The sequence below is a fragment of the Melozone crissalis genome, unplaced genomic scaffold, assembly GCF_028551555.1.
Source record: "Melozone crissalis strain CALT ecotype California unplaced genomic scaffold, PUWL_Pcris_2 ptg000008l_1, whole genome shotgun sequence".
Classification (NCBI taxonomy): Eukaryota; Metazoa; Chordata; class Aves; order Passeriformes; family Passerellidae; genus Melozone; species Melozone crissalis.
Window position 1 is genome coordinate 602539 of NW_026535786.1, and position 23757 is coordinate 626295.

General features: G+C 39.4%; 1 protein-coding gene across 1 annotated transcript in view; it reads left to right on the top strand.

Annotated features, from left to right (window-relative positions):
• Positions 1 to 6016: 6016 nt before the first annotated feature.
• PGR (progesterone receptor) overlaps positions 6017 to 23757 on the top strand; it is a 30367-nt gene continuing 12626 nt past the window's right edge. Inside the window, exons 1-3 of the mRNA XM_054269904.1 lie at positions 6017 to 7188; positions 8452 to 8603; positions 18710 to 18826. Of these exons, the coding sequence (XP_054125879.1) occupies positions 6017 to 7188; positions 8452 to 8603; positions 18710 to 18826 (1441 nt within the window). The remainder of the gene's footprint in view (positions 7189 to 8451; positions 8604 to 18709; positions 18827 to 23757) is intronic.

Consider the following 23757-nt stretch of genomic DNA (forward strand, 5'->3'; position numbering starts at 1 on the left):
CAGCTTTTGAACTCTTAAGAAAGTGCCATAGTTATGTTCAACTCTCTTTTATCTCTGTATTAAAAAGCATTTTCACATAAATTTGGATCACCAAACTTACTTGTGTATTTCCTAAGGCCCTACCCAATTGTTACCTTCTTTTCTATGATTACTTAGGATGCACAATTCAATCAGGATATTGGTTTTAATACTTCTGAATATCTACTGGCTACTTCTTTCTAAATTTCAGAGATGCTAACAGCTGTTTTGTATCACTGGTTGCAACTTCCTACTCTCCAGCCCGCAAACAAGACTTGCTGCAACATCACAAATATTACACTGCTGGGAGGGGAGTAGTACAATGTCATCTTGTTCCACCCAGCAGCACTGGGTTCAATCATCTTTATACAGACACTTAATATATTTATATAAAATATGTATTTCATATATAAAGACAATTTAATATAATATTTTACATAAAGCAATGTTTATTTCTTTTTCCAGAGGCTACACTGGAACAAAGCCACTTTGAGGAAGATGGTGGGTTTGGGTAAAAGTTCACCAGCTAGACCTTGAGGGAAGTGTAGCATGTGCACTTTGACACCTCAAGGTGACGCATTCATTGACAAAATATTTGAGAAAGTTCTTGAGGATGTCATCCAGCAAGCAATGACATTCTCTGTGGGGCATAAAAGCAGAATGCTTCTTTTTCTCTTTTTTTTTTTTTCCCACTCCTCATGTTCCCTCTTATTTGCTCAGCTACAAGTGTATTATATTCTGCATTTCAGTGAGCATTAGCCAAAACATAAACAAAGAACAATAAATAAAATATATGACTCCTGTACCAGAAAGAGCTACCACTTTCATGACTGTAACTCAATACCCATCTGTTTCCTCCCTTTAGACAATTTATAAAGATAAAAGTGCCTCACAGTCCACTGCACCTTCCATATTGCTATTATCTGTATGGGAACTTTGGCACCTGAGAGCAAAAAATTATGTAACATGCACTGTGATTAGCTTCCTTTCCCTCACCTCCTTTTACAGCTCTATTGCTTACCTTCTTTGCCACATACCTCACTGTTTGCCAATGCCTTTTGCACTTACAATATGCTTTAGTACACCCTTGCATGTAGTAAACCAATAGTTTTGATAGCTTTTAGTAAATCTGATGGTTTAGCTTAAGCTAACAGAACACCTGATAACAGACCACAGAGATTAATTACATTGTGACATGCCCTTGCTTAGAGGCAATGAAAGTATGCTTACAGTGCAGTTTCTGAAACTATGATTTTAAACAATACACATTGATGGTAGGGCACATTGATACTGCGTTTTAAGGATTCAGGACTCCATTCACACCTCTTCATTTAGGCATCTGCACTGCACTGCTAAAAATCATGGCTCTTTGAGTGCTTCAGATCAAAGAAGTCCTTTATGTCTTTAATAAGACACAAAGTGTCTGAAGAGCTCCAGAGCTACAGACATCTATGACTCTTACCTGACTATGGAAGCCTAATCACCAGGTTCAGATGTGAACAGTTACCATCAAATCGTATTCCTGATGCTGAGTGCTTCCATGACTTAGCTGCTACTCCAAAATCATGACCTCTGATGCTGGCACCCTAATGTAAGTGAAATTCAGCCTGCTAACTGGGGGTCTAAATTTTTACAGAATAGGGATGAAGCCATGGAAAGAAATGTCTCCAAAAATTGTAATATAAGAATGTGCTGTTATTCACATGACAGTATTATGTTTTTATTGTCTACACTACATGCTGAAATGTGGGGCTTTTTGTACAGTTATGGAGGTCTATATTTTTAAAATAAAAATGCTACTTTTGTGATAGAAACAAAAGCCTCTATGTCTCTCCTTATGAAAGCTGCTTTTCAGTTTTGGCCATGAGCTCATAAGCTGTTTGAAGCAGTCTCTCCTCCTCTCTGTTTATAAGGAGTGAATCACATTTTTGGTTGTACTACAACCTGAACAATGATAGTACAAAATTGTGAGCCACTGATTAATTGAAGAAAAGGAAACCAGTATTTTTAACTTCCAAGTTCTGTTCTCCAACAGGCTGTGCAGAACACTGTTGTAAGAAAGGTCTGTACAGGCTAAGACACTAACTCAGTGTAATTAATCTGTCATTTTCCAGATCCAAACACGAGCTCACTCACTGTTTATATGGAGCAATCTTGACATACAAATGGAACACTTTAGTGTAAGAAAAGGAAATTCGATCTTTTTGACCTTCAGCCCATATTTCAAGATATTTTAAAGAAAAAGTATGTGATTTTGATATTTGTACTGTTTGAGGATGCTGTGTATTTGTCTTGTTTCTCGAACGACACTGTCTTTTTGTTAAAGCCAAAACTATCGGAAATATTTCAAAGGGTCTGTCAAAAAATTTTGCTGTTTAAAAGTGTACAGTTGAATGGCTTGATGGTCAGACACAGGAACTACTTAAAATACTCAGGAGCTACTTAAAAAATTAAGTACAAATCTAGAGCATTACAGTGGGAGTTATCAGTAAAATTCTATTGCTATTCTTGTTGACATTTTATACAAGAATCATGCTTAAAAGCAACACAGATGAGAAATTTTGTTCAGTGCAGCTTTTATTCATCCACACTTCCTGAACCGAGCAAGAAAATAGATACAACTTATTTGAGCTCTCAGACATATTTTCACATTCTCACAGAATTTTTAAAAATGCAAGAGTATCAATCAAACTCTCTAGTGCTTTACTTATGGGTTCAAAATAGGTCTGTGCATAAATACTTTCATACAGTTTGTTCTTTGAAAATTTTGTATTCAGTAAAATATTTCTGAATATAAAAAAATGTCATTTTTAGGTCTGAATTGAAAAGATCAGTTTCAATTTTAATGGCTTGCAAATTAAAACTAGTCATAGATATGCCATATGTTTTTCTTTAATGTTGATTGACATACCAACAAAGAATAAATGAAAATTAAAAAATGACAACAGTAGAGTGCTAAAAAAATTGAGGACATATTTTGAAATGTTCTTATTGAAAAACCTGTGGTACCATAGCAATATCAGGGAAAGTTTCCAAATGATGTGAGAAAATCTAAGAGCAAAAGAATCACAGAACACCTTAGGTTGGAAGGGACCTTAAAGACCACCTAATACCAAATCCTCTCTCAGGGGCAAGGACACCTTTCACTAGATCACATTGATCAATGCCCCACTATTAACCTTGAACACTTCCAGATATGGACACAAAGGTTATGGACAGAATAATGTAAAGAAAATAGCAAAAGTTTCCAGTGAAAGTTCATAGAAATCATGTGAAGCCAATATAAATTAAAGTCCATTCACTTATGTCTAATGAATTTCCTAAGGATATAGAACCCCAAATATTTTCCTTAAGCAATGAAAACTCAGCACAATTGCTATTACCATTAAAGATTTGAGTACATTTGTCAGGTCATAAAAATGAAATTAGGAAGCACAGCAGAAACCTGGACAATATTTAAATGCTAACATTTAGAAAAATAATGCAAGTAGTAAATATGTAGGTGTTTACAGTCTCATAGCCTTGTTGGCATAGAATTTTAATGGGCAAGTCATGAGCAGCAGTGAGTGGAAACTGCTCAGTGCTGCTTTCTGTTCAGGACCCTCTATTCAGGCCATCTGTGGCTCTTTACCTCTCTTAGTCCAGAAGCAGTAGGAAGGGGGGAAGTCACTGTAAGGAAACATGTCTTTGGAGCACACTTGTAAAGATGTAAAAATGCAGGCCATGAATGCTGTGTGCATATGGGGAAGTGGAAATGAGAAAGCAAGGCAGTGGCAATAAAAAGGCATGACAACCACCTGACTAAGCATGCAACATCAGGGGAAAACCAAAACAAGTACGGAGATGAACAGTACTGGAGATGAACTTCTCTCTCCTCTGAGAAAAGGCAGGTTTGGGAGAAATTTTGTAGCATGTAAAACAGAAACTCATTAGTCATTGAAGCACTTCACATTATTTTAATGTCATGTCATTGCCGAACTGGATAGCGCCTCTTAAATAATTCTTTTAACACTGGTTCCTCTGATAGATTTTGTGAAAACATCTTCAGCTCCTGGTCCTTGCTGGCCAAACAGTTCTTTCCCATGCAACATCAAGAGAGTGAAACACTGCTGTTCAAGAAATATTCCTGTACTCAACAAGTGTACTTGAAAGTGCATCATTCTCTTGAGCCTCCTAAATGTGTATAGAGGTGCCCACAAAAACACCTGAGTTTTAAAATGCCACTAATTATCATATTGCCACAATTGTTTAGAATACCAAAAAAAGAAAGATTTTCTTCTGTTTATTCTTAAAGGAATAAAAAAGCAGCGTTCCAAAGCAGTCTATAAGCCAGTAGTGTTTTGACAAGAATAACGTAGAAAGTACACACCACATTGAATAAGGTTTGTGTGAAGCTGCTGCTTCTATAAACTTGCCTTATATGATTTAATAAAACTAAAATATTTCCAACAGTTATGTTTATCTCCCTGAGAAGCTGTCCTTTTCAGTCGGAAGATGTTTGGGAAGTAAAACAACAAAAGCAACTATATTGTGGTCATCACAGTTTTGGTTGTTTTGTTGTTTCTTTTTTTTTTGAAAGAAAGCTGTTTCCTTTCAAAAAAGCATGTTACACCTGCAGGGCATAACCAAGGATTTAGCAGCACACTTTATTCTTTATTTATCCAAAAATATACTGATTCTGCTTAAAGTCAGGAGGACTACTCCTGCACCAATTTATTCTCTGTATCTTTCAGCTCAAATTTCCTTCTTCAGATGTCTATATAATGAAAAGTATACTAAAGGTTTTTTATGCATTGGTTTTTTGGGGATTTTTTCCCCCACATTAGTAGCTGTCTTATTGAGTCGAGTGGGTTCTGCCACAAAGTCAGCCTTTTTCACAAAATGCCAGCAATTAGCTGCTGTCAGCTTCTTGGTGAGAACTAACCTGGGCTGAATTGCAACCTGCTACACGCAGGCTGGCCAGCCAGTCCTTTTAAAATGTCCTCTCATTTCCCTGACAAAGAAATTAAAATTTAGAAGCAATGAATGCCCCACTTTCCAAATCTTTTGCCGAAAAGACGTTGTGATTCTTGGTGTAAAGGATGCTTTGACGTCCTGTAACGGCACATAAAGAACTTTACAATGCTTTGGTTTTCTTGCTACTGGAAAACGGATCTTGTGTCAAGAGGGGTTTTGGAACAGAGCTTAATCACGAAAAACTACATTGAACGTCTGAAGGGGACAGTGAAAAAAAGGCAAAAGGACTGCAAATAAGTAAAGCTTGTCTTTTTGCTAACCAGAGGCTTGTGCCCTCTGCTCAGTGCAGAACCGCACTTCTTGGGATGGTGGAGCGAGAGGACGGAGCAGCGGCACAAGACGTGCGGGGAAAGGAATGAGAAGACAGGGAGGTGGTCAGGAGAAGCCAAAAAGCGCTGACCTAAGGCACAGGGCGCCGGATGCGATGGGAAAGGGATGCGGGCACGGCGAGCGCTGGGAGGGGGACAGGCGGAGCGGAGGAGGAGCCGATGGCAGTGCCGCTGGAAGAGCAGCGGTTCCCAGGGGCGGCGCGGAGCGCTGGGAGCGCAGACCCTCGGTAAGGGACGGGGCCGGAGGCGAGGAGGGGCGGGGAGGGAGGGGCGGGCGAGGGGCGTGGAGCCCGCGGCCAGCCCGCCCGGGCGGTGGGAAACACGCGGGGGACGAGTCAGCCTGTCCGCCGCCGCCGGAGCCTGGCAGGCGCCCTCCTTTCCTGCGCGCCTCCCGCACACGCTCCCATCGTTTCCCCTCTCCAGGCTGCACCGCTCCCGGCTCCGAGTCACCCCCTTCGCGGCGGCGGTGACCGGGGCAGAGCCGTCCCCCCGAGGGCAGCGCCATGTGAGCGGGAGCCGCGCCACCGCCGCACAGGGCACGGCACGTCCAGGATGTAAGGAGCCGTCCGCTGCTCGCACCCCGCCGCTGCCCGGCTGCCCGCGCTCTGTCGCTGCCGGACACTCGCCGGCGTCCGTCGCTGCCCCGGGCCAGCATGACCGAGGTGAAAGCCAAGGAGACCAGAGCGCCTCCGCCCGCCACAGACGGGGCGGTCCTGCTGCAGGGTCAGCCTGGCCGTGATCCTTTCCGCGAGGAAGCGGAGTCCGTCGACATCTCCCTGGACGGACTGCTTTACCCCAAGAGCAGCGACGAGGAGGAGGACGAAGAGGAGGAGGAGGAAGGGGAGGAGGAGGAGGAGGAAGAGGCGCAGCAGCAGCAGCATCTGGGGCGGGAAGACGGCCGGGACTCCCTCTGCTACCAGCCAGGGAGCGGCTCCCTCTCGGTCAAGGACTCCCTGGACACCGTCCTGGACACCTTCCTGGCGCCTGCGGCTCATGCCAGCTCCACCGTGGCCGCGGCGCCCTGGTCCTTCTTCGAGGCGGAGGAGGCGCCCGACGGCGCGATGAGCAGCGGTGCCTCGCAGAAGGCGGCCGAAGCCGCCCCGGGAGCGCCGGGCCCCTCGCAGCTCCCGCCGCGGCCCGCCGCGCTCTGGCCGCCCGGCGACGCCCTGGTTCCCGCCGCTAAGCCGCGGCCGGCGGGGCCGGGCTCCGGCGCGGAGTGTCCCGCCCCGGCGCCCAAGGGCGACGTTCCCGGTGTCGGGGCGCTGCCCGGCGGGTCCCGGGCGGGGGACCCGGGGCAGGAATACCTGCACGTGCCGCTGCTGCCGCTCAACTCGGCCTTCCTGGCCTCGCGCACGCGGCAGCTGCTGGACGGGGCGGAGTACGAGGGCGGCGCGGTGCCGCGCTGCTCGCCCCCCGCCCCGGAGCTGCCGGCCTACGGCTTCCCGCCGCCCGACGCCAAGGACGGGCCCTTCGCCTACGGCGACGTCCAGCCCGTCATGAAGATCAAGGAGGAGGGTCTCGGCCTCGCCGCCCGCTACCCGGGCGGCAGGGCCACCCCCGCGGCGGGCTGCCACGACTACCCGCAGGCTCCGCGGGCCGGGCAGGAGCCCTCGCTGGAGTGCGTCCTCTACAAGGCGGAGCCCACCCTGCTGGCCGGCGCCTACGGGCCCGCGGCGCCGCCCGACAGCCTGCCCTCCACCTCGGCCGCGCCGCCGGGGCTCTACCCGGCCCTGGGGCTGAACGGGCACCAGCCGCTGGCATTCCCGGCCGCCGTGCTCAAGGAGGGTCTGCCCCAGCTCTGCCCGCCCTACCTCGGCTACGCGCGGTAAGGCGGCGGCGGCGGCGGGGCGCTCGCTGAGGGACGGGACCGGGGGGTCGCGCTGCGCGCCGGGAGAGCTCCGCGCCTCCTCATCCTCATCCTCCTCCTCCTCCGGAGGGGCGGGCGGGCGTGCCGGAGGTGGGCGCCTCGGGAGGATGTTAAGGGGATGCTGAGGGAAGGACCAAGTTTCTCTCGGTCAGGGCCTTTTTGGGCTTTTAGGTAGTGGCCGCAGCCCCGTTCGCATTCCCCGCGCTGCCGAGCACGCCGCGGTGTCCCGGCTCCGCATCTGGCAATCGCGGCTGTGGGCACGGCACGCCCCAGGGATGTTGGCTTGTTATCGCAGCGGGACTTCAGGGGCACTCCATGGCCGAGCCACTGCCCGGCCCCGGGACACAGCGGGCAGGTTTCTAGCTTGTCCTCACTTTCAGCGATACCGTGTTCGTCAACACCTAAATATTTTCCAAAATAGTTCCCAATTTGAAAGAGAACCAAAACCAAAACAAACCCAAAGAAACCAAAAAGCAAAAAACAAAAACAACACCAAAACCAAAAAACCAACCGGAAAAACCCAACACCACAAAAAGCAGTTGATTTCACACGAAAAAGAATATGAAACACTTGTATATTGATTTGCTTGAATGACATGGTGTACTATCCTGCTGAGATCTGTATTATCTACAAATAGATGCAACAAAAGGTGCATGCAATGTTGCAGTTTCAATGGGTATCCTTTCTTTTAGTAAATGCAGTGGTTACCTGGATTAGTCTGCCTTGGAGACAAATATCATTGATATCCCCATCAGACTTAGTTACTGTTGAGAATGCTGCAGCTGAATGGGGGGTGAAAAACTGATTATTAAAGATTTTTTTAGTTGAAATGAAATTTCATGTTTCCCATGTGAAAGAGGCCTTTGAAATTCAGTTGACATTGTGATTCTGTCTCTGTACAGGAGAAAAAACCATCAGTATGACTCCACTCACAAGAGTTGTTGATCTGATGAAGATGAACATTTTAAGTATCCTAGATGGTACCTTTTTTGCTGAATGGTTTAAAAGATAACTTTCTGCTTTGTTTTTTGCAATGCTTTCCCGTGTTACCATAGTAGAGACAAACCATTAAGCAGAAAGGCAATCATACTTTAGTTTTTTCTGTATCTTGACTACAAATTTTAAAATGAAGTTTTTAGTATAAAACTCCTTAATACAGGTAAGTAGTTAACTGCACAAAGCTAGCTCTTTCATTTCTTTTTAATTCTTTTTCTTCTCAAGGCCAGATACGGAAACCAGCCAAAGTTCTCAGTTCAGTTTCGAATCACTACCCCAGAAGATTTGTCTCATCTGCGGTGATGAGGCTTCAGGTTGCCACTATGGAGTTCTTACCTGTGGAAGTTGTAAAGTCTTCTTTAAAAGGGCAATGGAAGGTACTATAAGATGCCATTGTTCCTAATTGTCTGAAATATGTCTTCTAGACACTAGGGCATACTGTTTATTTATTGCTCATTTTTATAAATATTGTCACTGCAGTGAATTTTTTGACTGTTTTATCAACAGTGGATATTGACAAAGTTCTTCCTTAATTGGTTTTTTTTTTCCTAGTATTATTTATTTTACTTTACTCTTTTGCTATTTATTATTTACTGTTTATCAGTTAATCTTTCCAGGTAGGCAGAATTAAATAAAAATTTTGTGCATTATACAACTTGTTTTAAAAGGTATAAATGGTGTTCAAAGGAAAATATTCTGGGTATGAACTCATGATAGGCAAATAAGAATTGTTTATGGCTGTGTTCTCTTTTTGAAAACACGAAATTTTTCTTGCTTTCAAGTTGCAAAATTTTGGCTTCCTGGTAGTTATGGAAGTATTTAAAATTTCACTGAGCCTATTCAAGTCATAATAAGAATAAATGTGTTGTTAAATAAGAATAAGAAGAATAATAGAATAAAGAATAAATAGTTGTTAAATTGCAAAGTCAAACTGCAAGTTTTATGAAACAGTAGCAATATGTAGGTTTAATTTTTCAATTTGGATTCTTTTATATGCCTTGTGCACTGAGATTCTGAATACAAATACAAGCACAAAGTGTTTTATATGGTTCAACAGATAAAGCAGTAAAACAAATCCTTCTACTTTTTAGGCTTTGTCTCCTGTTTTGATTTTTATCTGATCCTGCCAGAACTAGGATATTCAAATTTCTGTTCCATGTATTTAACAAAACTATTGTTCTAATGGATAGGATTCCTTAAAATAAAAACCCTGCATCCTGTATTTTCTTGTTGTGATACGTAGTTTTTTCTGCTTTAAAGAGTTTATCTCTTTCCAAATGAGAAAGGGAATTTTGGAAAGGTAAAAGCTTAGCATAATAATATAATTATTATGCTATATATATTAATCTATATAATTAGATTTTTTGCTTCACTGTGCTGTTACTTTCTACTTTAAGCATATGCTCATGTTCTTCCTCAACATTAAATATTCTTCCTTAACATTAAGTATTTGCAAAGTGGTCTTGGTGGTCTAAGTGAACTTTTGAGCCAGTCCCACGTTTCTCCAATGCATTCAATGGGTTTCATGAGAAAATGACCAGAAATATTTGTGTTAGGCTGCAAAGCTCTTAAGTCACTTGCAGGAATACATTTAAGTTTCACTACCTCTGCTAGTTGGTCTCCTGGTTTGCCTTTGCATTTTTTGCTATGTTTTTCTAAATCAGCCAAATATTCTTTTTAAAAGTCAGGGAGCAGAAGTTTTAATACTAAGCATAGTGTTATTTATGAGTACTGTATTTTAAAATAAATTTTATTTTTGCTTTTTACCTATAATGTTGTAATAATTTCTTTGAATTTTATTCTGTCAATTTTAGATTTCATCTCTTTTCTAATTTAGTACCCAGTTCTGTTTGCAGTAGATGAACCTGCTCAAAACCATAATATATTACATTATTGTTCAGCAGAATTATTTTAACAGAAAATGTTAAGAAGGAATAACTTGATACAAGGAACATCTTAAAATTGTTTTCACAGACTGTTCAAAGTCTATATTGGCAGAGTCTTACCTGGTTAAGAATATAGAGTTATTTAGAGACAAGTGAGAGGTCAATGCAGTTATGTAAACAAAAGTCTTAGGTTTTACTTAGCAACTTCATAATTTTAATTTTTAAATGAATCCACAGACTGGGAGTCTGTTGAGGAAGGGTGTTTGGGTTTTCTAGAAAGGATTTTCAAAGAATGTTCAAGAATGTGCATCAGAAACCTGACTAATCAGAAAAGATACATGTTATTGAGTTTGATGGGGAGCAATGTCAGACAATGAGCAGTGTAGGCATTGGCAAAATCAACAAATACAGTTGTACCTGTTTTTGTGTAGAAAGTGCAAGACTACAGGGGGCTCCTTAGAGATGGACTGATGGACTTCTTATTTTCATTGCAGTATGCTATATAATTATCAGCACTAAACCAATTCTATTTATTGACAGATATTTGATCTTCTATGGACTTTAAATACTTTAAAAAAATTAATATCGGAAATAATGGTGGAAAATTGCTCCTCTCTAAAAAGACACAAAGTATTTGTATTTTAAATGAAGTAGAAAGTAGTGTTTAAAATTCTTACTGGCAATCATATGAATTTGAAACATATGTCTGCCATGAAATGTCCCCCTGTCCATAATTTCTCTGAGCATAAATGCGTTACTTATTTTTTTAAATTTTTAGTGCTACTACAGACGTGGGATTTTTAATAATAATTCATGAAAATACAATGTTACATTTTGTGAGTAAAAATTCCTGGTCAAAACTCTACTTTTCATGTAATTTCCATACAGTACTGATCTTTATGAGAAATTAAAGCCTGATTGGAAATAGCTGGCTATTTTGCTATTTCATGGATTTTTCTGTCTTGAGAGGTTTTTCTGTATGTTATGAGGTTTTGTGCATAGGTAAAAAAAGTACTTAATATAGTAGCTTTACATTTGGTGGATAAAGCTTATTTTCTATTTTAATTATTTATGTAGTATGAGACACATTTGCTGTTTCAAATCAAACAGCCTATTTTTTTGTAATTTTTTTCACAGAAACTGTTCTATTTATACACCATTTATTTTACCTTCCCTGGTATAAGGACAATACTTTATTGGTTAAATACATCCATTTGAATAAAATGAACTGCTCTGTTATCCAGAAAACTCATTTTTTTCCATATCTAGTTTTTTTTGAGATAAAACCAGATTATTAAAATTATTATGACTTAGCCATGATTTAAAGCTGTATTTACTAATAATGATTTAGTAACACATTGGAATGTAACTAATACATGCACATACAACTTAATGAGGGGTCAGAGTTATGTGAGAATCACAAAGATTGCTTAGAATGTTTCTTGGCACTGAATTCTAAAATATATATGCATTTTAGATACTTTCTGTCTTTTGGGTTCCTGGTTCCCCATATGTTCCCCAAAAGGCTGGAGTTAATGTAATAAACATATATTTCTTAAGGCAAAATCTTGAAGCAGGTTAAACAAAGATGCAAGTCCTTTCTTTGGGAACCTGTAGTATAGCAGATATGTAAAAAAGTTAGTACTGCAAGTGAGGAGGAGAAAGGGGACAAAGATACTGAGTTGGTTTCACTTAGGAAACATTTATCTGCATTTAGAGGTTGTACATTTTCTGCTGGACTCCTGCAAGTAACTATTAGTCTGTAGATTCACTTAATGTACAAAGAAATGACAAGGCTTTTAAAAATACTTTAAAGATCTCCTTTGAGTACAATGAAAACAAAGAAAGTTACAGCTATTCATACTCAGTAAAGAAATTTGAAGAGACGAAATTGAATTCATTGTGCTGATGGGGTAGTGCTGTTCCTGTCAGTGGGATGAGTGTGATGAGGATTTTGGAGATAAAAATAAAAGAAAAAATCAGAAATAATATTCAAAATGCTTTCAAATATGTAGAATTACTGTATTTGTATGATAATTTGCTCTTGATAACCAGGTGTTACTTAACTGCTACCAAGATATCTCATTCATGGTAATGACAAGTAGAGGCAAATATTTCAAACAGGCATTAAGAGAATGAAGATTAAGAGACAAACTTTTACTTTTCAATAACTAAATTTCCAAACAGTCATTTGTGATGTCTTATAAAGATTCCATTATGTGAAATGATGCAGGGCAGCTATGATCAAAATGCTTGTGGAATACCACAATGAGATGTTTTTCCCTTGAGAGGAGCCCAGTGTTCAAAATTTTGGGATTCTTGAACTGTTGCTAACAGAGAGTTTCTTGGTAGCCTGCATTATTGCCTTCTTGTTGAAAGTGTCTCTTTTGCAGTAGTTTTACTAATGAAAATTTGGAATTACCTAAATCCTGCAAAAAAATTCAAGTGCCGTTTTTCCTATAATAAAGCCTCTTCTTATTTTTCTTCTCTATTTATATTTGCACTTTGCTTATATTGTTGATACCTAAGGAAAAGTAGTTGCCCAAACCGAGAGTCTGAGATCAACATGAATACATGATATTGCAGCAGATCTGTCAGAAACTGACTCTTGGTTTGTTTAAATACCTGGGAATGTGTTACAAACTTGATCAAGTGATTGTAGAACATTTGTCTAGTTTTAATATGTGCTTTTAGGTCAGGGTAACTCTGACCTTAAACTCTGTTGCATCAATGGCATCAGGGAACAAGCTCAAGCGCGTGTAGCAGATAACATTTAACTGACCACGTGTGAACTTTCCTTTTTCTGAGATCTGAATTTGGTAAACTGGCAGAAAGTAAAATTTCCATGAGAGTTTTCACTGTCTGTATATGGAGAGGTTCTGTGGAGTGTCTGATGATGAGCTACACCTACACAGTAAGAAGGTTGATCATGACTTCAACCAAACTTTCTGATAAAGTTTATCTGACCTTCTCAGTGTTATGATAAGCAGTTTTGTAATGGCAGTGTGATTCACTATATTCATAGTGCAACACTGTGCATAAGGAAAAGTGTTTGTCTGAACAGTTACGCTTTTCCATAGCCAAAGAATCTAAAATGGTACAGCATGCCAAGTATTAAAAAAATGCCAACCACTAGTAGAAAATCCTCTTTGAAAAGAGAGAAATAATAGTGTAGACACCCTTTTAGCTGTAAACCTGATGAAGCAGGTGTTAAAAGTTCTTTTTTCTCACAGCTCTGAAGGGGTTTCTAATTCTTAATCTAACTTTCCAGTCTGGATCTTGGGATCAGAATTTGGTACAGCATATACCAGTATCACCTGATGGTGATAAAGTGTCCATGAAGTAGAAAACATGCAAACACACAAAGCATACACATGGCAAGTTGAGAAATAAAAATGCTTTTCACTCAGTGTAACAGATTTGATGTTATTGTAGTATTCATGATGTACAAACTAGCAGTGTTTTGATAGATATCTACATTTTAGAATCTAATTAATCAAATAGAATCAAATTAATCTAAGATGTTTCAATCAAAAGGCAGCGATATCTGGATGTTTTGCACATTACTTTTTTCTTCTACCTTTATTTCTCAAATAGTGGATGACCCTGTCCCACTGGTTCATTTGTAGGACAAGGCAAGGAATTTAAGAGAATATGCATGAAAAAATTTATCATGGCAATGTGTTATGATAATTCCACTAAAATAAGAGTGATAGGATGACTGAAAGGGAAATATAGAGTCTTGTCTTGATAGAAGAATATAACAGGGATCAAAAAGAGAACAACTGATATTTTAGTGCTGCATACCTCTGAAATAGTTGGTGTGTTTATAAAGTAGGGTTTGTGTTCAAATCCCGTGTCTTGTATTTGTAAGAAACAAACCCCCAATTGACAAATATGCTGACACTTCCATCATTTTACATATTTATATTCCTGATGTAGTTAATTACTTAAAAATTATGACCAAGGAACAAATGTGACACAATGCCATAAAAAGAACTGGAGATAGTGATTTGTAGATGCTGCCATATACTCCTGAAAGAGTATTAGCTGTGGGAAGTTTTTACTGTTGTCAGTAAAACTTTATACATTTCAAGGTGTTGCTGTGGTAAACAGCCTAGGCAAACCAATTGTTTCATATTGAAAATCAATATTAAACAATATTCCTAATTTTGCAGTTCATTATAGTTTCAATGAATTATGAGTTAATCTTATTTCATTTTTTTATCTTGTTGGAAATGATGGAGCAGACAGGGAAATGTAAAAAAGATTAAAAAACAGGATTGTAGCTTTTGACTCTGTATGGAAGTGAAAGAAAAGAAGATAGCTACATTTAATTGTTCTTTTTTGTAGGTATCATTTAAAAATTATACTCTCTTTGGAGGTTGCTCTTTGGAGAAGTGATTTTGGAAGGACAAACAATAGTATTGCAGGATTCACAGCAAAAGGCAGCAAGATTTTGAGATCCTCCTATATAAGAGGAGGAAAGAGTCAGTCAATGGTGTTATAAACAATTATTTTTATTGCTTTGACTATGAAATATGTTATGAAGAAAGAAGTTCTTCATTATTTCAGTTAGATTCCCGGATGGAACATATTCACAAGTTCTTCTGTTTTCCACTCTTTGTCCCCTTTGGTCCACTAAATCCTTAATTCTTTGCTGAGGAGCAGACTTGCATCAATAGCAGGTCTTTCTTTATACCAATACAGGCTACAGAGTGGAAGTTGAAACACCTACTTAAGAACTGGAAGTGAGAATTTTACTTCAATGAGCCAAGAGGGAAATCAAATCTTTATCAAAAGATTATGCATGGTAAAGTCCATGATGGATGTGGGTTGTGGTTAAGTAGTTGGGAGTCAGAAGTCTCACTTCAGAGACTTTTTCTATTTTTATAGAAAACACACAGAAATAAAATAATTTATAAATTAAAGTCCCAACAGCATTATCTGAAGTGTGTGGAATCTTTGAGACTAATAGCATGGGATGGCATACAAGGACATGGGGACTGTGTAGTGTAGATTCCTAGTTCTTCACAACTTAAAAAAAAAAACACGATGAGAGGTAAATTCAACCCACATTTGCTGTTTTGCACTTTGAAACAGTGCAAATAGTGTTATATTTAGATCCAGACTAAATTAAATATATTTTTACTTCCCATTTTTTACCAAGGATGAGCTAGGCCAGACTGCCTAGCTGTGGAAAACCATGTCTCGTCAGAGCATGTTCAGGGTAAGGATTACCCTGTATTTACTCTGACAAGTCAGTTTTTGGCCAAGCTAGGGACTAGGCTGGTTTGTTGTCTTAGCTTCCAGAAGTCAGATTTTTACTCAAAAGCTACATCTCCATCATTATGTTTTGTTTAGGTGCACAGGTGAACTTATTTCCCATTTTTTAAATTTTAAACCCATGTTTTTTGTCAGCTCCCACGATTCTATTGTGGCTGTTGTTTTGTTTTGGTTTGGTTTTTTACCTATTGATTTAATTGGTACTTTTGAAAAAGTTTATAAGACGTAAAACATACTTTTAGAAAATTATTGAGCAAAACCTTGAGGTGAGCCTTCAGGAAGCAAAGTTGATGTTTGGCAGTAAAGCAGAGGGAGACATTTGGCAGTAAAATAATTTGCAAAGAGATGCAATAGATGTCTGCAAGCTTTAGACAGAAATCTAAAACTAGACTAAGTAAAACACCATGATGTGCTCTGGAAAGGTTGGTGGTTTTATACAAAAGCATTGGCAGTTAATAGAGATACAGGGAGGCAAAGTCACGTTTGGGAGAGAGAAAAAGCAAGGTGAGATAGTACTCTTCTTGCAGCTAAGAGGAACTGAGAGTTTGCAAGTGTTTTGCTTCTGTGTAGGGTGGCAGCAGTTCAGCACAGATGCACTTACCCAAATCACTGATTGCTGTGTCTGATACTCCAGGTGCAGATAAAGCTTTTTTTTTCCATATTTTGTACATCTACAAAGTTTTTGCAACTCTTGAGTTTACTGGAGTGATTGTGAAGTGGTGTACAGCATGTCAGTGAGCTAAGTTAAGAGTGCAGTTTGTAAAGACACTGTATGTGCTACTTTCACCACTGGATTAAAAACCTCCCAGTATAGCAATAGTCATTACAGGACTAAAAATTGTGTTTGCCTGCTTACATTAGAACTTGCAGCTTTGCTAACAGTAATGGATTTTGATGGAAGTTTAAAAAAATACTATTCTACAAGAATCAGGAACATTTAAGTGACAGATAAAATCATCTCTGTGTTTTCTTCATCAAGCTGGTCACAGGCCAATACATTGAGAGTGACCCTCAATGTGCACTTTCAAAAAACAGTGCAAAGTAAACATGCAGAGGAAACTTAACATTAGGTGAAGTTTTTGAAGGTGTGAAGGTGTGGCAATTGCCAGAAAGTTCCCAGGTTCATATTTTTGTGGGAAATGCTAATAGAAAGCTTTTCCTTCAAACTTGTGCACTAGTGACTATAATACTGTCTTGTTTTTTTTCCTGAGTATTTTGTTTGCTTGTTTGTTTTGTTTTTTGTTTTCCTGGTTATAATGACAGTAGTCATAGACAAGATACTGACTATCAAGGTACCAATTGAATGGTGATTTTATCTTGATGGAGATTTTGGGTACTTCATTAGTACATGCATTTGGTATAACTGCAATGCTCAAGTATGGAAGACAGTTCAAGTCTAGATGATCCTGAAGACTGAACAACTTGTTGCAAATACATTTTCAAATACATATTTTATCATTCCAGGAAAAGCTTCCAAACATTGTGATCTAACTAAATATTGTCCAGTAATTTTGAAATTAGGCAAATACCTGGCATGTGTTCATTTCTTACACAATCTCTCCTTCAGATGGCTGCTGTCCCTAAAATGTTAATGTCAAGCAAGTAACAGTTTCTCAGAACCCAGCTTTGCACAGTGGTAGAAGTGATTTCAAATGGGAACATTTACTCAGATTTATCTATTGAGATGAAATCCACACAAATCACTGCAATTAAAAACAAAATTCTTTACTGATGAAACTGAAAACTGCCAAACAATTGAAACTTATATGTATTCCAGATAAGTTTTAGCTCAATCAGAAAGAGTGGAATACACTTTGGGACAGAAGGTATCTGGGAGAGGTGGGGTAGAGATGAGTGGAATGGAAAACTCACATGAAGGTGTAAGTCAGGTACAGGATGTGACTGGTTTCTTAGAAGTCCTGAAAACAAGGAAGATGTTAACAGTAAGGATCAAGAGGTGCCTGAGTTTTTGTCACCGTAATCCCCTGAGAGAGTTGGGTTGGCAGCGTTTTGGCTTTTAAGCAAATTTTACTGTGCCTAAATTCTAGTAACAGATTTCATTTATGGCCTGGTATACACTGGGCAGAAACACTGTTTAATCCTGTCTAATCTGAAATTTCAGAACCTATGAACATGGAAGTTTAATCCTGTCTAATCTGAAACTTCAGAACATATGAACATGGAAGTGTACTTTTAATAACTGCGATTCAATGATGATTTCTTTTGTAAATGTGAAAAATTTTGTTCAGCCTTAGATTTATAATAAGCAGGGCAAGATTTATATGGAGTCAGGCCATCTTGTGAAGAATTAACAAATTCCCTAGAAAAGAGGTCCAGAAGAAAACTCTTTTCAGGGGACCAAAGAAAACCCCCAAAATAAGAAAAGGACAAAGAAAAACTTTAACTATGCTTAAGCATTCCTTTGTAAATTAGCTGTGCATTAAAGCACTAGAATGCCATGGAGCTGAGATAATACTCATGGATTTTAATTAAACCAATGGAGTTCTAAAATTGTTGTTGCTTATCAAAAGACTGAATGCTTTTTGTAGCTTATAAAGGCAAAGAAATACAAGGAAAAACTGCAAGTAATCCCAAGGAAGTGTTTTGCTTACTGGTCTGCTGCCAATAGCAAGATGGATTTTTGTTCATTTGTCTGCTTTTGGTAATGTTTCCTGTAAGGAGGAGTCCAGAATTAGAATTAATGAGACAAAGTAGATGAGAATTTCTTCTGATTAAAACATTACTAAGCCACAGAGTTACAATCCCCTTCTATTTGTCCTTTTTGGCTGTGTTGGCTGCACCTGGTCAGCTGGTATTTCAGCAAGGTTATTACTGCTTGCCCATCAGAGGTATTTGCTTTGCTTAAAAGGCTTTTTTTTTACACTACCCCAGCTTCTTCATTCTGTTTGCTGTCAGAAACTCCACATCAATCCAAGCAAAATGTACTTAAGTTCTTTAAAAATAGGATTGATAACTTCACAGAAAAATAAGTTTTAAAGAAACAATTGGTCTCTCTTTATGCTTGATTTACTTAAGAAATACAGTTAGTACAATAATTTAAGCAGTTCATGCTGACTGCTAATTATTTTGGTATTTCATAGATGAGGAGTTTTGCCGTTCAACAGACCAAATAAAGCATTATATTCAAATAGTAACATGATTGATCAAAGGTTAGCATAAAATGAAGGAGTTCTTTAATGGTTCAAGTATATGTTTTTGAATCTTCAGCTATTTTTGCAACATTTATACACAGAAATAATTTTTTCATGTTAGAAAACATGTTGTTCACACAGTTTTTCTCTTTCCTGCAGGGCAGCACAACTATTTGTGTGCTGGAAGAAATGACTGCATAGTCGATAAAATCCGTAGGAAGAACTGCCCAGCATGTCGCTTGAGGAAGTGCTGTCAGGCTGGTATGGTCCTGGGAGGTGAGCTGTTTTTCAAGTGGATTTATAAAAATAGGCAGTCAAGTACCCTACCTTCAGTCTGTTGAGGTTAAACAACAGTACTTTGATACTGTGAAAGAAAAACCACATTCAAATATTATTTTTGGAAGAATTACCTAATGCTTTATACTTATAATTTTTCTTCAGTGAATCTGGAAACCCGGGCAAAACACCTTTCTGTACTGTGTATCCTTACATTCATTTTCTTGAAGGAAAAGGAATTATGTCGTAGGTATATTTGTTAATAATTTTGGATCAGGTAGTTTGGTATAGGTAAAAAATATGTAGATTGAAATTGACACTAGAATCAGGAATCAGTCTGTGCTCTTCTAATTTGTGTTATACTCTTCATCATTGCTTTGAGTACATGTCAAAAGAATTGTATCCTTCTGTTCCACCAGAGAGAGACAGGCAGTGGTTGCACCAATACTGCAGGCTTTGCTTATTAGGTGCTGGGAAATCCCATCTTTGTATTAGTTGTTTCTGTAAGAGATTTGTTTGTTTTTTTTTTTTAATGTATCATTAAATGAAATTGAGCACTGTGCCTTTGAAAACCTACAGGGAGAAAATGGTATATGATTAGGTAGTCACATGGCAAGTTTTGATGTGCTTACAGGCAGGAATGATGCTTATTTTTGCTGGGTTTTTTTCCCCCTATTTTGTATCAGCACAAAGCTTGGAAATATGTGGCTAAGACCATAAGAAAACGGACATATTAAAGCGATAGAAAGAATATGTTCCTAAAGGGAGTTAAAAAAAAAGGCGGGGGGGGAAGGACAAAAACCTGCTTTATTTCAAATTTAATCTGTTTTAGCCAATCTAAGCCCTCTGTCTGTCTCTCTCCCCTGCTCAACCCTACATTCCCTCCCCCACATTTAAGTATTGTTTTTTATCCCTGAATGAAGAGCTGGCAGTATATCCTGTACACCATTTCATTATCTTGCTGGTCAGCATTCTTTGATAATGCATATAGTTTTCAGACTGATAGTGTGCACAGCTCTGTGTTTCCAGCTCCTGGAAGCTGAATGCCAGCCCCATGGAGTTGGGGTATTCTGCACACACAGCCCTTGTGTCATTCTCACGCAGTCAGTCAGTGCCACCTCTCAGTTAAAAAAAATAAATGGAGCTGACAGGCACACTGGGCTGAGGGGAGGGGGACTAAAGGAGAACATGTCCTTTGGATCCTTCTCAGATTGAAGTAGTGTTTTAAAAGTAGAGTGGCAGTGCAGTAGGGAAACATTATTAATACAAAGGCAGAGCCTAAAGCCTTGTTTGCCCAACTTTGGAAGAGGAGAAGGCGAGGGAGGCAGAGGTCCTGTGGAAAATGCAGAGTAAGAATGAAGACTCAGGAAGAGGAGTTGGCAGATGTAGTGCCTGCCTTTTAAAATTTGGGAGAACATGCAAGTTTTGATCAATTTGACCTCTAAAATATATACCTACCTAAGGCAGATGTCTTAGACTAGATGATCTTCAGATGCCTTCCAATCCAAACCATTTTATGATTCTAATGGGTGTAAATTAATACAGATAAAAATTCATTCCTGACTGTGAATTTTGCACAGCTAGGAGTTTGATGATGATCTAACCTAAATTTTCATTTATGATACCCTGGATAACACCGATAACTAAACTTTGTGTATTTCAACATCACAGGTAGCAGTTTCAACGAGCAGAAGAGTGTGAGATGGCTCACTATTATTGTCTAGTCCTTTTGCTTCAGCATTGTTCTGCATAGTAATGGGAAAATTCGCCAGCAGGCTTGACTTCATTCTGCACTCTGTGTGCCATTATGGATGCTAGTTTCCCTAGTGTTTTTTAATATATGCAATTTTTCTCTGGGTGTAGGTGCTAGGAACAGAAAAAATTGGACACTTTTGCCAGCAATATTGATCAGATGGTATGTCCTCATTAGTGTGTTCTCATAGTAAGATGCTCCATCCTCCTACAAAACCTGAGGATAAAGATGCTCTGACTTTTATTTCATTGCTGTAACGTATGAAGAGAGTAAAATCTTCATCTTTCTCATCACCTTTTTGGATCACTTTTTTTTCCTCAGCTGTTACAAAGCAAGTGTAAATGTTTTCTTTGTATTTAATACTAGATTTTTGTAACTGACCAGTTTGTTGTGTTGCTTAGTCTTCTCCTAAGTATACCTAATCAAAGCTGTCTCCCATTTTTTGAGAAGCCTGTGCAGTCTAGTTTCACTGGTTCTTAGAGAGACATTGCATTTCATCAGATCTCTGCCCTGATATCCCCACCTACACCATCTTCTGGAAAGGAGTAATCTGGCAGCAAATAGAAAGCACAAGAGAATAGTTGGGCAATGGAAAAAAGGAAATACTGAGTGGAGCTGTGACTGTGGCACCTCTATTTTTTTGTCAGGTGCTCTTAGTGATGTCAACAGTTCTGGGGAAATTAGGAAGCTAATTGTTCTATGCAGGCTGAAATGGAGTGCTTAGTACTGAAAGGAAGAAGAAAAGACAAATGTAGACCAAAAATGAGGAAAACTGGAGTGAAATGATACTATTTGTAAATGGGGGTTTAAAATTCAAACTGCAAACAAAATCTCAAGACAGACTGTTAGCCATAATACTCTTTCTATGGTTATATTGTTGCCCCTCTTCTTTTGCTTGTCTGCCATTTTTACAATTCCTTTGTTGTATCACATGAGCAAAATTTCCTACCCATGACTTGATGTGCTGATCAACACAATATGATTCATATATGGAGTGTTACAGGGCTTAGGTAATTTTCCCAAAGACATCAGTGATCAAAGGGCTGGGAAGCCTGCCATACGAGGAAAGGGTAAACATGAACCAGCTCTCAGCCCAGGTGGCCAAGAAGGCCAATGGCACCCTGGCCTGTATCAAGAATGTGTTACAACCAGCATTAGGGCAGTGATTGATTGTCCCTCTGTACTCAGCACTGCTGAGGCCACACCTCAAGTGCTGTGTCCTGCTCGGGGTCCCTCACTACAGGAAAGAAATTGAGGAGCGTGTCCAGGGAAGGGCAACGGAGCTGTGGAAGGGTCTGGAGCATAAGTCGTATGATGAGCAGCTGAGGGAGCCAGGGTTGTTTAGCTGGTAGAAAAGGAGGTTCAGGAGGGACCTTCTTACTCTCTACATCTGCCTGAAAGGAGGTTGTAGCAAGATGGGCTTCGGCATCTTCTCCCAGGGATCATGTAGCAGTATGAGAGGACATAGCCTCAAGCTGTGCCAAGGGACATTCAGCTTGGACATTAGGAGGAAATTCTTCACAGGTAGGGTTGTTAAACTTTGGAATGGGCTGCCCAGAGAGGTGGTGGTGTCACCATCCCTAGAGGTGTTTGAAGAAAGGCTGGACATAGCACTTAGTGCTGTAGTTGACAAGGTGGTGATGCATCAAAATTTGGACTTGGTGGTCTTGGAGGTCTTTTCCAAGCTAAAAGATTCCGTGATTCTCTGATTCTGTGAATTGGGTTTGTTCAGCTGTGAGAAAAGAAGGCCTAAGGGACACGTTATAGTGGTTTCCACTATTTAAGGGTGACTGCAAAGGAGATGGAAACTCCCTTTTTACAAGCAGTCACATGGAAAAGGCAAGGGACAATGAGTACAAGTTACTCCTAGGGAGATTCTGATTACACACAAGAGGGAAATATTCCACAATGAGAAAAATCAGCCACTGGCATTATTGCCCCAGATAAGTGGTGGACTCATCACTGTTGAACACTTAAGATTCATCTGGACATGGTGCTGGGTCATCTGGTCTAACTGTGCTTTTGCCAAGGAAGGTTGGACTGGATAGTCCATGAGGTTCTTCGCATCCTGGAATTCTGTGATAAAAGCCTATATGCAAATTTCCAATTCTTGGAATAAAATACATGCTTAGAGACATCCTTGAGTATTTTAAATGAGTTGGAATTGGCAATACTTTAAATCTTTTTTTATGTTTACAACCTGTATAGGTCAAGATTTTTTGTGCATTTTGTGATTTCTGCCATTTAGAACTTACATAGAGATATTTTTGTTCTTTTACCTCTGATACTTAGTTTCTTAATGCTGGCCTTGAGTTAAATCCAGACTTGCTATATTATTTAATAACCATGAGAAACACTGAAATTTTACAGGATATTAATGATAAGCTTACAAAAATTACTATATTAATTAAATTAAACTTACTTCTTAGGGAAGTACATCTATCTTCCATTGAATGTCACTGAGTAGCAACCATATAGATAAAAGTGTAATATTTTATTATATGAACAACAGTTCCATTTTTCAACCCTAAATTCAAAGCAATATCAAACCCCTGAAATTTTGAAAGACATTTTAAATCAGTATTAAGTAAATTATAGGATAGCAACCAAAAGCTTCAATAATTTATTTCCATATATGGACTGTTTTGTCTTTCTTAATCTATAGAAGGAATGTATCAATAAAAATATACATTTCACAGTACTGTGTTTGTAATTTTTTTGAAAGTATTAATTGTCTTTGGGCTTTATAACCTCATAACTTGAGACATTAATCTATCCCCTTTCTAATCTTAAACCTAATAGGATAGCAGGTAGCTGGATCAGGTCCTGGAATAAACAAGTACTCAACTCTTTTATTTATTATGAGTGAATCTGTAATTTTTTCAGGCTGATTATCACAGATTCCTTGTTCAGCTGTATTGCTGAATGACTGTGTCCTTCATTGTTTCAATCAGCTTTCAGTCCACAGTGCAGTGATTACATGCAGAAAGAGGTGAATTAATTTTCCAGGTAATATTTTCTGAGGTAGGATCAAAGGGTTTATTAAAACCAAGATGTGTTCCTTCTGCTTTGCTGCTTTCTCTATGTTGTATACACCCTCCTAAGGTGTGCACGGCTTCTTTTTCTACACAAAAAGCAAGAGCAGAGTGACCTTAAAGTAAGGGCCATTGTGTTCTGT